Genomic DNA, 14,895 nt, shown 5'->3' on the forward strand with positions numbered 1-14,895 from the left:
TATAAATATCTTTTTGATGTACTGATATATGATCCGAGTCAAATTAAATATGCAATAGACTCAAAAGGGATTAAATCATCCTTCAAAAGAAAAATGCATTGGTACCTTTTACTTTTTATTAAAATAATCAAAAACTAACTTTATATTCCACAAATGTTTTATTTTAAATCATTATTTATTTAAAAGCTAATAAGCATTTATAATTTTTAAAAATTAAAAGGCCTGCTGTCTTTTTTATAACAATTCATAAAAGGCTAAAAAGCAGAAGGAAGGCAAGTCTGCACACCCACCTCATAGTAATACTGGAATGCTTGGGATTTATCCCCCTCACTGTCATATAGTCCTCCCAGTTTCGACAAAGCTCTGGAGTCAGTTGGAACAACACTGATCAACTGCATTAACCATTCCATAGCTTGATTGGGATCTTCCATTAATTCGTATCTTAGACAATTTCAATGAAGGATAACACAATTTTTCTAAATTCACTGATCAATAAGCAAACCTAAAACCAACATTTCATAAAAATATTTCCTAGTCTGTACTAATGTGCTACTTAATACTGTTTACTCTGGATTTCGTCAGGGATGAGGATGAAAAACGGTCATACTGGCAATAACACTTTTGTCCCATATATATATATATATATATATGGGACATATATATATATACACACACACACCTTGCTTTTCCTTTTACTTCATTACTACCCACTAAGATCAACTGCCAAATTTCTAGTAGAATTAATAGTGTGCTGTTTTATTCAAAGTTTTGTCCAAAATTTGTCCTTAAAAAAAATGCCTGAGGGGCTTCCCTGGTGGCGCAGTGGTTGAGAATCTGCCTGCCAATGCAGGGGACACAGGTTCGAGCCCTGGTCTGGGAAGATCCCACATGCCGCGGAGCAGCTGGGCCCGTGAGCCACAACTACTGAGCCTGCGCGTCTGGAGCCAGTGCTCCGCAACAAGAGAGGCCGCGATAGTGAGAGGCCCGCGCACCGCGATGAAGAGTGGCCCCCGCTTGCCACAACTAGAGAAAGCCCTCGCACAGAAGCAAAGACCCAACACAACCAAAAATAAATAAATAAATTAAAAAAAAAAAAAAAGCCTGAATGCTATGTTTCAATTATTCTACCTCTCTTAAATGCTCAACATTTTAAAGGAATGGTTTCCATGTATTTTCCATTGAGTTTTCCCTAATTACATTACAAGCCCAAGACAGTTTTTTGTAGCTTTAATGCCTAGTAAGTCCTCTGCATGCACTCAAATAATTTATTCACACCAGTACTTATTGATTACTTACTATTTATTTTGTATTAGTTGTCTTAATGAAATGAAAATATTCCAATCCAAAGTTTCACTGAAAAAGAAGAGCCTTGGGGCTTCCCTGGTGGCGCACTGGTTACGAATCCGCCTGCCAATGCAGGGGACACGGGTTTGAGCCCTGGTCCAGGAAGATCCCACATGCCACGGAGCAACTAAGCCCGTGCACCACAACTACTGAGCCTGTGCTCTAGAGCCCACAAACCACAACTACTGAGCCCTCGTGCCACAACTACTGAAGCCTGCTCACCTAGAGCCCGCGCTCCACAACAAGAGAAGCCACCACAATGAGAAGCCCGTGCACCACAATGACGAGTAGCCCCCGTTTGCCGCAACTAGAGAAAGCCTGCGTGCAGCAACCAAGACCCAATGCAGCCAAAAATAAGTAAATAAAATAGATAAATTTATTAAAAAAAGAAAAAAAAGAAGAGCCTTCTAGTTTTAATGATGACAAATGTGATACCATAAGAAAAACATAAAAATCAGGAAATGTATTCAAACAGCCTCAAACACAACTGCTTGACTGGATCCAAACTGATCGGGAACTGGGCACCAGCAGGTCATGACACTGGCACCTTCAGAGGCATGAACTGGACAAAACAAAAAGGCTAAAAGAAATAACTATGCCACTATCTGCTCTAAAATTAACATTTTTTATCAAAAAAAATTTTATCTACCCTACCAGAAGCACAGGAGACAATACTTAAAATTTTTTAATCATTATCATTATTATTTTTTTTTTTTTGGGCTGCGCCACACGGCTTGCAGGGTCTTAAGTTCCCTGACCCGGGATCAAATCCGGGCCCTGGCAGTGAGAGCGAGGAGTCCTACCCACTGGACGGCCAGGGAATTCCCTGAAGGGTCTAATTTACGCTCAATGAACATCTTGTGTGGACTCGACATGATACCCAATTACTTCAATTATTATGTCTAAAAATTAGTACTAGTTGCAACTTCTAAATAATTCCTCCTACAATGCAAATGACCCTTTAAAACAGGATCACTCAAATAATATTTTCATCACATATTAATTTGACAGTTAGGTTTTAAAATATACCCCCATCAATTAATTTACTGGTTAAGCTTATTTAATAAGTGGTACTCAATCACCAACTGAGTGAATTAATAACTGTCCTTAAGTTTTTCACATAAGATACATATTTGCTATCTGGTAAAGGACTTGGGCGCTGTTTCTTAGGATTGCGTGCAGTTTCAGGAAACAGTCCAAAGCTTCATCAAGCCGGTTTAGCTTCTTATAGGTAAGGCCTTTAAAAAGAAGAAAGAGAAAAAAAGGTAAGCTATAAATACTAGTACTGGTAGTAATTTTCTCAAAGTAACAGAATGAATATTAAATATAGGTAAATAGTCATCCAAAAGAGAAAATAAAGATGAACACAATCAAAAAAAAAAAAAAAGGAACAAGGCAGGGGCAGGAAATTCCACTACTGTTTGGCAGACACTAAACCATGAAAGCTTTAGTGCATGTTTTGAAGTGTTGAGGGGAGCAGGAATGACAAACATTAAAAGAACAGCACAAACAGTTCAGAAATGGGCTGGGTTACAGAATTTAGTTAAAGTCAGGGAGGACTGGGACTTCCCTGGTGGTCCAGTGGGTAAGAGTCAGTGCTCCCAATGATGGGGGGCTGGGTTCGATCCCTGGTTGGGGAACTAGATCCCACATGCATGCTGCAACTAAGACCAGGCGCAGCAAGAATGAATGAATTTATGAATGAATGAATGAATGAATAAAATATTTTTTAAAAAATAAGTAAACTCAAGGAGGACTAAGGGACAAGTAATAAACAGTGCCAGGACAAGTGATTATGCATGACGAAAAAAACCACACATTCCTCTCCTGAATTTATTCCTTTTTCAAATAAATTCAATTTTTATTTTAAAACTAAATAGAAAAAACAAAGCTATAAAAGCATGAAAGGAGGGCTTCCCTGGTGGCGCAGTGGTTGCCTGCCAGTGCAGGGGATACGGGTTCGAGCCCTGGTCTGGGAAGATCCCACATGCCACGGAGCAACTAGGCCCGTGAGCCACAACTACTGAGCCTGCGCGTCTGGAGCCTGTGCTCAGCAACAAGAGAGGCCGCAATAGTGAGAGGCACGCACACCGCGATGAAGAGTGGCCCCCGCTTGCCGCAACTAGAGAAAGCCCTTGCACAGAAACGAAGACCCAACACAGCCATAAATAAATTAATTAATTTAAAAAAAAAAGCATGAAAGGAAAATGATTTTGTAATCTTGGGGTAGGGAAGGGTTTGATAAAGCAATAAACAAATGAAGCCACAAATTTTCAAAAACCAAATTTGACTACATAAAAAATAGAAAAATTCTGTTTCACAGAAGAAATTATAAAGCTCCCTTAAGCGACAGACTAAGAGAGGCATTTAAACATATGAAGAGGGGGATTAACCAAGATGGCGGAGTAGAAGGACGTGCTCTCACTCCCTCTTGCGAGAGCACCAGAATCAAAACTGGCTGCTGGACAATCATTGACAGGAAGCACCTGGACTTCACCAAGGAGGATACCCCACATCCAAGGACAGAGGAGAAGCCACAGTGAGACGGTAGGAGGGGCGCAATCGGAGTAAAATCAAATCCCATAACTGCTGGGTGGGTGACTCACAGACTGGAGAACACTTATACCACAGAAGTCCACCCACTGGAGTGAAGGTTCTGAGCCCCACGTCAGGCTTCCCAACCTGGGGGTCCGGCTACGGGAGGAGGAATTCCTAGAGAATCAGACCTTGAAGCCTAGTGGGAATTGATTGCAGGACTTTGACAGGACTGGGGGAAACAGAGACCCCACTCTTGGAGGGCACACACAAAGTAATGTGTGCATTGGGACCCAGGGGAAGGAGCAGTGACCCTGGGGGAGACTGAACCAGACCTACCTGCTGGTGTTGGGGGGTCTCCTGCAGAGGCGAGTGGTGGCTCTGTTTCACCGTGGGGATAAGGACACTGGCAGCCGAGGTTCTGGGAAGTTCTCCTTGGCGTGAGCCCTCCCAGAGTCTGCCATTAACCCCACCAAAGAGCACGGGTAGGCTCCAGTGTTGGGTTGCCTCAGGCAAAACAACCAACAGGGAGGGAACCCAGCCCCACCCATCAACAGTCAAGTGGATTAAGGTTTTACTGAGCTCTGACGCCACAGCAACAGGGAGGGAACCCAGCCCCACCCATCAACAATCAAGTGGATTAAGGTTTTACTGAGCTCTGACCGCCACAGCAACAGTCAGCTCTACCCACCACCAGAGCCTCCCATCAAGCCTCTTAGATAGCCTCAACCACCAGAGGGTAGACAACAGAAGCAAGAAAAACTACAATCCTGCAGCCTGTGGACCAAAAACCACAGTTACAGAAAGACAGAGAAGATGAAAAGGCAGAGGGCTATGTACCAGATGAAGGAACAAGAAAAAACCCCAGAAAAACAACTAAATGAAGTGGAGATAGGCAACCTTCCAGAGAAAGAATTCAGAATAATGATAGTGAAGATGATCCAGGACCTCGGAATAAGAATGGAGGCAAAGATTGAGAAGATGCAAGAAATAATTAACAAAGACCTAGAAGAATTAAAGAACAAACAAACAGAGATGACCAATACAATAACTGAAATGAAAACTACACTAGAAGGAATCAATAGCAGAATAACTGAGGCAGAAGAACGGATAAGTGACCTGGAAGACAGAATGGTGGAATTCACTGCTGCGGAACAGACTAAAGAAAAAAGAATGAAAAGAAATGAAGACAGCCTAAGAGACCTCTGGGACAACATTAAACGCAACAACATTCGCATTATAGGGGTCCCAGAAGGAGAAGAGAGAGAGAAAGGACCAGAGAAAATATTTGAAGAGATTATAGTCGAAAACTTCCCTAACATGGGAAAGGAAATAGCCACCCAAGTCCAGGAAGCGCAGAGAGTCCCATATAGAATAAACCCAAGGAGAAACACGCCGAGACACATAGTAATCAAAGTGGCAAAAATTAAAGACAAAGAAAAATTATTGAAAGCAGCAAGGGAAAAACGACAAATAACATACAAGGGAACTCCCATAAGGTTAACAGCTGATTTCTCAGCAGAAACTCTGCAAGCCAGAAGGGAGTGGCATGATATACTTAAAGTGATGAAAGGGAAGAACCTACAACCAAGATTACTCTACCCGGCAAGGATCTCATTTAGATTTGATGGAGAAATCAAAAGCTTTACAGACAAGCAAAAGCTAAGAGAATTCAGCACCACCAAACCAGCTCTACAACAAATGCTAAAGGAACTTCTCTAAGTGGGAAACACAAGAGAAGAAAAGGACCTACAAAAACAAACCCAAAACAATTAAGAAAATGGTCATAGGAACATACATATCGATAATTACCTTAAACGTGAATGGATTAAACGCCCCAACCAAAAGACATAGACTGGCTGAATGGATACAAAAACAAGACCCATTTATATGCTGTCTACAAGAGACCCACTTTAGACCTAGGGACACATACAGACTGAAAGTGAGGGGATGGAAAAAGATATTCCATGCAAATGGAAATCAAAAGAAAGCTGGAGTAGCTATACTCATATCAGATAAAATAGACTTTAAAATAAAGAATGTTACAAGAGACAAGGAAGGACACTACATAATGATCCAGGGATCAATCCAAGAAGAAGATATAACAATTATAAATATATATGCACCCAACATAGGAGCACCTCAATACATAAGGCAACTGCTAACAGCTATAAAAGAGGAAATCGACAGTAACACAATAATAGTGGGGGACTTTAACACTTCACTTACACCAATGGACAGATCATCCAAAATGAAAATAAATAAGGAAACAGAAGCTTTAAATGACACAATAGACCAGATAGATTTAATTGATATATATAGGACATTCCATCCAAAAACAGCAGATTACACGTTCTTCTCAAGTGCGCACGGAACATTCTCCAGGATAGATCATATCTTGGGTCACAAATCAAGCCTCAGTAAATTTAAGAAAATTGAAATCATACCAAGCATCTTTTCTGACCACAACGCTATGAGATTAGAAATGAATTACAGGGAAAAAAACGTAAAAAAGACAAACACATGGAGGCTAAACAATACGTTACTAAATAACCAAGAGATCACTGAAGAAATCAAAGAGGAAATAAAAAATACCTAGAGACAAATGACAATGAAAACACGACGACCCAAAACCTATGGGATGCAGCAAAAGCAGTTCTAAGAGGGAAGTTTATAGCTATACAAGCCTACCTAAAGAAACAAGAAAAATCTCAAGTAAACAATCTAACCTTACACCTAAAGAAACTAGAGAAAGAAGAACAAACAAAACCCAAAGTTAGCAGAAGGAAAGAAATCATAAAGATCAGAGCAGAAATAAATGAAATAGAAACAAAGAAAACAATAGCAAAGATCAATAAAACTAAAAGTTGGTTCTTTGAGAAGATAAACAAAATTGATAAACCATTAGCCAGACTCATCAAGAAAAAGAGGGAGAGGACTCAAATCAATAAAATTAGAAATGAAAAAGGAGAAGTTACAACAGACACCGCAGAAATACAAGGCATCCTAAGAGACTACTACAAGCAACTTTATGCCAATAAAATGGACAACCTGAAAAAAAAGGAAAAATTCTTAGAAAGGTATAACCTTCCAAGACTGAACCAGGAAGAAACAGAAAATATGAACAGACCAATCACAAGTAATGAAATTGAAACTGTGATTAAAAATCTTCCAACAAACAAAAGTCCAGGACCAGATGGCTTCACAGGTGAATTCTATCAAACATTTAGAGAAGAGCTAACACCCATCCTTCTCAAACTCTTCCAAAAAATTGCAGAGGAAGGAACACTCCCAAACTCATTCTATGAGGCCACCATCACCCTGATACCAACACCAGACAAAGACACTACAAAAAAAGAAAATTACAGACCAATATCACTGATGAATATAGATGCAAAAATCCTCAACAAAATACCAGCAAACAGAATCCAACAACACATTAAAAGGATCATACACCACGATCAAGTGGGATTTATCCCAGGGATGCAAGGATTCTTCAATATACGCAAATCAATCAATGTGATACACCATATTAACAAATTGAAGAATAAAAACCATATGATCATCTCAATAGATGCAGAAAAAGCTTTTGACAAAATTCAACACCCATTCCTGATAAAAACTCTCCAGAAAGTGGGCATAGAGGGAACCTACCTCAACATAATAAAGGCCATATATGACAAACCCACAGCAAACATCATTCTCAATGGTGAAAAACTGAAAGTATTTCCTCTAAGATCAGGAACGAGACAAGGATGTCCACTCTCACCACTATTATTCAACATAGTTCTGGAAGTCCTAGCCACGGCAATCAGAGAAGAAAAAGAAATAAAAGGAATACAAATTGGAAAAGAGGAAGTAAAACTGTCACTGTTTGCGGATGACATGATACTATACATAGAGAATCCTAAAACTGCCACCAGAAAACTGCTAGAGCTAATTAATGAATATGGTAAAGTTGCAGGATACAAAATTAATGCACAGAAATCTCTTGCATTCCTATACACTAATGATGAAAAATCTGAAAGAGAAATTATGGAAACACTCCCATTTACCATTGCAACAAAAAGAATAAAATACCTAGGAATAAACCTACCTAGGGAGACAAAAGACCTGTATGCAGAAAACTATAAGACACTGATGAAAGAAATTAAAGATGATACCAACAGATGGAGAGATATACCATGTTCTCGGATTGGAAGAATCAACATTGTGAAAATGAGTATACTACCCAAAGCAATCTACAGATTCAATGCAATCCCTATCAAATTACCAATGGCATTTTTTACAGAGCTAGAACAAATCATCTTAAAATTTGTATGGAGACACAAAAGACCCCGAATAGCCAAAGCAGTCTTGAGGGAAAAAAATGGAGCTGGAGGAATCAGACTCCCTGACTTCAGACTATACTACAAAGCTACAGTAATCAAGACAATATGGTACTGGCACAAAAACAGAAACATAGATCAATGGAACAAGATAGAAAGCCCAGAGATTAACCCACGCACCTATGGTCAACTAATCTATGACAAAGGAGGCAAAGATATACAATGGAGAAAAGACAGTCTCTTCAATAAGTGGTGCTGGGAAAACTGGACAGCTACATGTAAAAGAATGAAATTAGAATACTCCCTAACACCATACACAAAAATAAACTCAAAATGGATTAGAGACCTAAATATAAGACTGGACACTATAAAACTCTTAGAGGAAAACATAGGAAGAACACTCTTTGACATAAATCACAGCAAGATCTTTTTTGATCCACCTCCTAGAGTAATGGAAATAAAAACAAAAATAAACAAGTGGGACCTAATGAAACTTCAAAGCTTTTGCACAGCAAAGGAAACCATAAACAAGACGAAAAGACAACCCTCAGAATGGGAGAAAATATTTGCAAATGAATCAACAGACAAAGGATTAATCTCCAAAATATATAAACAGCTCATTCAGCTCAATATCAAAGAAACAAACACCCCAATCCAAAAATGAGCAGAAGACCTAAATAGACATTTCTCCAAAGAAGACATACAGACGGCCACGAAGCACATGAAAAGATGCTCAACATCACTAATTATTAGAGAAATGCAAATCAAAACTACAATGAGGTATCACCTCACTCCTGTTAGAATGGGCATCATCAGAAAATCTACAAACAACAAATGCTGGAGAGGGTGTGGAGAAAAGGGAACCCTCTTGCACTGTTGGTGGGAATGTAAATTGATACAGCCACTATGGAGAACAATATGGAGGTTCCTTAAAAAACTAAAAATAGAATTACCATATGACCCAGCAATCCCACTACTGGGCATATACCCAGAGAAAACCGTAATTCAAAAAGACACATGCACCCGAATGTTCATTGCAGCACTATTTACAATAGCCAGGTCATGGAAGCAACCTAAATGCCCATCAACAGACGAATGGATAAAGAAGTTGTGGTACATATATACAATGGAATATTACTCAGCCATAAAAAGGAACAAAATTGAGTCATTTGTTGAGACGTGGATGGATCTAGAGACTGTCATACAGAGTGAAGTAAGTCAGAAAGAGAAAAACAAATATCATATATTAATGCATGTATGTGGAACCTAGAAAAATGGTACAGATGAGCCAGTTTGCAGGGCAGAAGTTGAGACACAGATGTAGAGAATGGACATATGGACACCAAGGGGGGAAAACTGCGGTGAGGTGGGGATGGTGGTGTGCTGAATTGGGCGATTGGGATTGACATGTATACACTGATGTGTATAAAATTGATGCCTAATAAGAACCTGCAGTATAAAAAAACAAACAAAACAACTAATACTAAACTTTCATTGGGTTATTTGTATGGAAATATGTTAATATAAATGTTTCAGACATTACATGAAATTTCTAAAAATCTTATATTTGTATTTGTATGGAAATATGTATGGAAATATGTTAATATAAATGTTTCAGACATTACATGAAATTTCTAAAAATCTTATATTTGTATTTGTATGGAAATATGTATGGAAATATGTTAATATAAATGTTTCAGACATTACATGAAATTTCTAAAAATCTTATATGTTCTGGTATAATGTTATAAGTAATAATCCTAGTTATTACTTTAAAATGTATATCTCAGAAATAACTAATTTTCTTGTCAACTGCATTATTATGAACTTTCATCAAATCTTTTACCGTGGTCATTTTTAAGTCTTTTGTCATTTACAGACAGTTCTGGGTGTACTCTGATGATTTTGCAAATATGTTCCTATAAAAGGGTTTCATATTCAAGAAATTCATGGAAAAGACTCTGACAAGTACAGGTTTCTCGTAACTGACTGTACTGCTGAACTGAATGAATAAGCATTTTCAGAACTCTGATGAAAAACTGATGAACTCATAAAAGTGCTAACAAAAGATCAAGATGAAAAAAAAACAACAATTAATTACATGGGACTGAGTGAACTGATGAGGATGAGTATAATTTTTGTGACTTTCTGTCTGAATTTAAAAAAAAAAAAAAAAATCCCACAAGGACTCAGAGGCAAAGAATATACAAATCAATTTTCACTGCAAAGTAAAGGAGCTGTTACAGTGGAGGATTACTGGACTGAATGTCAATATTATGACATAGTATGAGTGTGTTTCATGTTTGGTAATTGCAATCATTGTTGCTTTTGTTGTGGTCATCCATGTACAATGCTTGGTGTCAGTCTATTTATCTCTTGTAAAAATAAAATACAGTGTGTGTGTGTGAAAAAATAAATAAATAAAATAAAAAGATTAAGGCAAAAATAAATAAATAAATAAACATATGAAGAGGCCAAATGGACGGGGGCCTGGTGAGTGACCTCATGCCCCCAGGCCCCCACACTCACCCCTCTTCTCCCAACCCCTCAGTGCCAGGTAGAGTTGCTAATGCCCCCTGCCCCTCCCGTCCCACCCAGCCCAGCCCGGGGAGGAGAGATCCAGCTGCCTGGACACTCCCAGGACACAGACGAGACAGACGGCGCCATGGTGGGGAGTGGGCAGGCCTCGAAGGTCCCACTCAGCCTCAGCTGCAAACTCCTAGATTCGAGAAGGCCAGGCTCATCAGACATGGAGGAAAGATGGTCACAGGAAAGAGAGGATAACATGAACAAGCCAACCAAAGAAGCAGGAGAAGAAACCTTCAGAGGAAACTTCACTGAAAAGCCAAGACATGAGCCTGCACTGCATCAACACGTGTCTGCAACAGCACGAGCTCACGATGGGGTGGGGGTGGGGGGGATGAGGGGTACACAACAGGGAGGGCACAAATGGGGGGGCATGACGGGGGGCATGACGGGGGGACACGATGGGGGTCAGGTGACCTCTGACAGGCAGGGGAGGGATGGGGTGGTGTGAGCCTTCAGGTCTTTAACAGTTTATTAAAGACAAAATCTGAAGTAAAAATAACAAAATGTAAAAATGTGTTAAATATAGGTGGTAGGTACAGAGGTATGCTTTTTCTCTCTTTTTTTTTTTTGTGTTTGAAATTGTTTGTAATTAAAAAGGAAGGGACTTCCCTGGTGGTGCAGTGGTTAAGAGCCCACCTGCCAATGCAGTGGACACAGGTTCAAGCCCTGGTCCAGGAAGATCCCACATGTCATGGAGCAACTAAGCCTATGCGCCACAACTACTGAGCCTGCATGCCACAACTACTGAGCCCGTGTGCCACAACTACTGAAGTCCACGCACCTAGAGCCCGTGCACCGCAACAAAGAGTAGCCCCCGCTCACTGCAACTAGAGAAAGCCGGTGCGCAGCAACAAAGACCCAACGCAGCCAAACATAAATAAATTTATTTAAAAAAAAAAAAAAAAAGAAAAGAAAGGAAGAAAATGAGATTTTTTCCCCCACCTATCAGTTTGGCAAAAGTTGAATTATAATATCCAGTATTAGCAGGAATTTGGGAAACATTCTCATACCACAGTGGGAGGAACCTGAAAGTCTTTTTAGAGGGAATTTCGGCAACATCTACCCAAATCTCACAAGTGTACAGATTCTGAGTCATTAATTCCATTAAAAATAGTCTATGGGGCTTCCCTGGTGGCGCAGTGGTTGAGAATCTGCCTGCTAATGCAGGGGACACGGGTTCGAGCCCTGGTCTGGGAAGATCCCACATGCCATGGAGCAACTGGGCCCCGTGAGCCACAATTGCTGAGCCTGCGCGTCTGGAGCCTGTGCTCCGCAACAGGAGAGGCCGCGATAGTGAGAGGCCCGCGCAACGCGATGAAGAGTGGTCCCCGCTTGCCACAACTAGAGAAAGCCCTCGCACAGAAACGAAGACCCAACACAGCAATCAATCAATCAATCAATCAATAAGAATGCGAATTTCTTTTAAAAAAAAAAAAAAGTTTATAATCCAAGAGTCTTCTTTTCAACTTTTTGTTGCAAGGAACTCTTCCTCTCAGTGAATTGGAGCTTTTTAAGCAAAAAAAAAAAAAGAAGGCAATTTTGCCTGTTTCACTTACCAATATTGTAAAGTGCTTCAGTACAAGAAGAATCATTCCTTAGAGCCTCTTTATAGAATTCAGCTGCCTTCTCATAGTCACCATTTGCAAAAACCGTATTCCCTTTGTTAGTAAGAGCTGACGGGTTATATCTGTCAGCGTTCACAGCTAAATCTGCATAGCTACTGGCTTGTGCGAGCTCATTCTCCTAAAGTACAAAAATATACAAATTATTTGAAGTTCACTGTACCCCTTCTGCCTCTTCTGAGATTACAGACATGATAAAGGGACTTTCCGAGATTACAGACAGGATAAACAAGCACATATTTTACATATCTTGGTCTCGCTGGACTCACTCCACAAAAGGTCTTACTTGTCAAGAAGTTTCTTACAACCGACTGCTCCACAGCCATGGTCTGGACACCAGCACCACTTCCACAGCAGCGGTTCCATCTCCAGCACCCACCTTCCTGCCATCACTGACTGCAGGTGGGAGCTCCCCACACCCACGGCACCCACCCAGCTAGAGGCCCCACCGCCCTCCTGCCCCGTCACCCTGGCTGCATGGCCGGTGGGTCCCGCATCGCCACAGCCCACGTCTCCGCTCCGTCCCCACCGCCAGTGCCTGATTAGGACGCGGCTGGGCTGGCATTCACCTGTGCCGCGAGAGCCTCCCACCTCTCACAACATAACTGCTGGTGCCTCGTTGGCGTGGCTGAGGGAGGGGCGCTGCTTCCCACCTCCCATCCCCCGTGATCCTTGTCCAGTGGCCGTGCATGTGAACGTGTGGCGGCACCTTACGCTCTGAAGGTCCTTCCCAGTCTCCAGGGGCAGGGCGGGTGCAGACTCGCACCCCTGGCCCAGCTCGCCCTCGCTCCCCACCCATGTCCAGCTATTGCTCCTGCAGAGGACCCAGATCCGCGCCGGGCTGGGCTGTGGACCACAGAGGGCATCCGAGTCCCACAGACCTCTCCACCAAGTTCATGGGCACCTGGGTTGTTTCCACCCACTCCTGGTTATTATGAATAACGCTGCTCTGAACATTCACATACAAGTATCTGTGTGGACTCCCTAAGAGCGGGGTGCTGCCATCATAAACACTAAACCGTGTAACACTGTCTTTTGGATTAAGCTTCAGGCACAACTTAGAAGAGCAGTGACGGGTTGCTGACGGGGACTGGAGAGCTGTGAGGGGATGACCTCAGGGTCCAGGGAGGGAAGGGCAGCTGCACACGGAGGGGAGGGGAGGGGGAAGGGAAGGGGAGAGGGGAGGGGGAGGGGAGGGAGAGGGGAGGGGGAGGGGGAGGGGGAGGGGGGGAGAACACGAGGCGGCTGCAGGTGCAAAGGCCCAGCCCTGCTCCAGCGGACCGTCCTGCAGGGTGGGCTGAGCCTCGCTCGGCTGCATCGGCTGCATCGGCTGAGCCTTCCCCTGCCGCCCCCCTCAGGGGCCTTTGTTCTCCCGTGCCCCCTCTCTGCTCTCACCATGCCTGCCCCCCCAAAGCCGTCATGCTTTGCTAGTTCCTTTCCTGTCTCCTCCACGGATTTGCACTCTGGCCTCCTCAGCCCCCAGCCCTGTGCTCTGCTCACACCCTGGAGACACCGCCTGCTGTCTGCGTACCAGAGACAGGGCTTCAACAATTCACAGCTACTTCTCACAGTTCCGGAGGCTGGAGGTCAAAGACCAGGGGGTCAGCAGGCCTGGTATCTGGTGAGGGCCCACGTCCACATCTGCAGACGGCCTCCTTGCTGTGTCCTCACAGGGCACAGGGCTCTGGTCCCCTTCTCCTCTAATAAAGGCACTAATCCCATCATGGGGGCTCCCCTCATGACCTCAGCTAACCCTAATTCCCCACCTCCAAATACAGTCACGTTGGGTGTTAGGGCTTCAAAGATGAATTTTGGGGAGACAATCATTCCGTCCATGGCATCTATCATCAAAGCTTAAACCTCTACAGAGACAACCACGCATTTTATCTCTAACCCTGATTTCCCACCGGAGATCAGCTCCACAGGTCCTCCCTCCGTCCTCCTTCTGAGATGGCCTCGCACTCACGTCCACCACCCAAGCGGCCCCCAGACCCACCCCAGCCGTGCTGTCCTTCTCCACCCCGCTTCTCCAGAGCCCCTCCTTGGGCAGCAACGTAAAAATACCACAGTACCAACGTAGTTATGAAAAGCAGAACTCACCAAATAATACAGGAATGAGAGGTTGGTTGCAGCTGCACTCTTCACACTACTGTCCTTTTTTTCAAACATTTTTAAGGTCTCTACAGCCTAAAAATGAAATATCTGCAAGTTATTACCTTTGTAATATGATAGCATTTAGGCTTAAGTTTGGGGACAAGACCAGGGAAGGCACAGAGGGGTGATTAGTGTGTTCAGGAAAACAGATGACAGATGAGAATTTCACTTGATTATCAGTACTTGTGAAAAAGAATTCTCAAAACTGGGATAGAAAGCAATTCTGGGAGCGTCACAAAGTGACCTGATACAGATCCAAATGTAACTACACTCTGAAGCCATGAGGAAAGCATATTTTTACCCCCTGGCAAGTCTGAGATGCC

The 14,895-nt window shown here is 42.4% G+C and overlaps 1 protein-coding gene across 14 annotated transcripts in view; it reads right to left on the reverse strand.

Annotated features, from left to right (window-relative positions):
• Positions 1 to 14,895, reverse strand: part of IFT88 (intraflagellar transport 88) — an 80,906-nt gene that overhangs the window by 21,343 nt on the left and 44,668 nt on the right. For all 14 annotated transcript variants that reach the window (XR_014256195.1, XM_082435105.1, XM_082435104.1 and 11 more), the window contains 4 exons: positions 14,519 to 14,605; positions 12,353 to 12,539; positions 2,474 to 2,582; positions 291 to 441 (listed from right to left, as the gene is read on the reverse strand). Coding sequence is in view for 13 of the 14 variants with exons in the window: in XM_082435105.1 (XP_082291231.1) it covers positions 291 to 441; positions 2,474 to 2,582; positions 12,353 to 12,539; positions 14,519 to 14,605 (534 nt within the window). In the remaining variant the exon portion in view is untranslated. The remainder of the gene's footprint in view (positions 1 to 290; positions 442 to 2,473; positions 2,583 to 12,352; positions 12,540 to 14,518; positions 14,606 to 14,895) is intronic.

Source organism: Balaenoptera physalus (genome assembly GCF_965194825.1).
Source record: "Balaenoptera physalus genome assembly, chromosome: 18".
Taxonomy (NCBI): domain Eukaryota; kingdom Metazoa; phylum Chordata; class Mammalia; order Artiodactyla; family Balaenopteridae; genus Balaenoptera; species Balaenoptera physalus.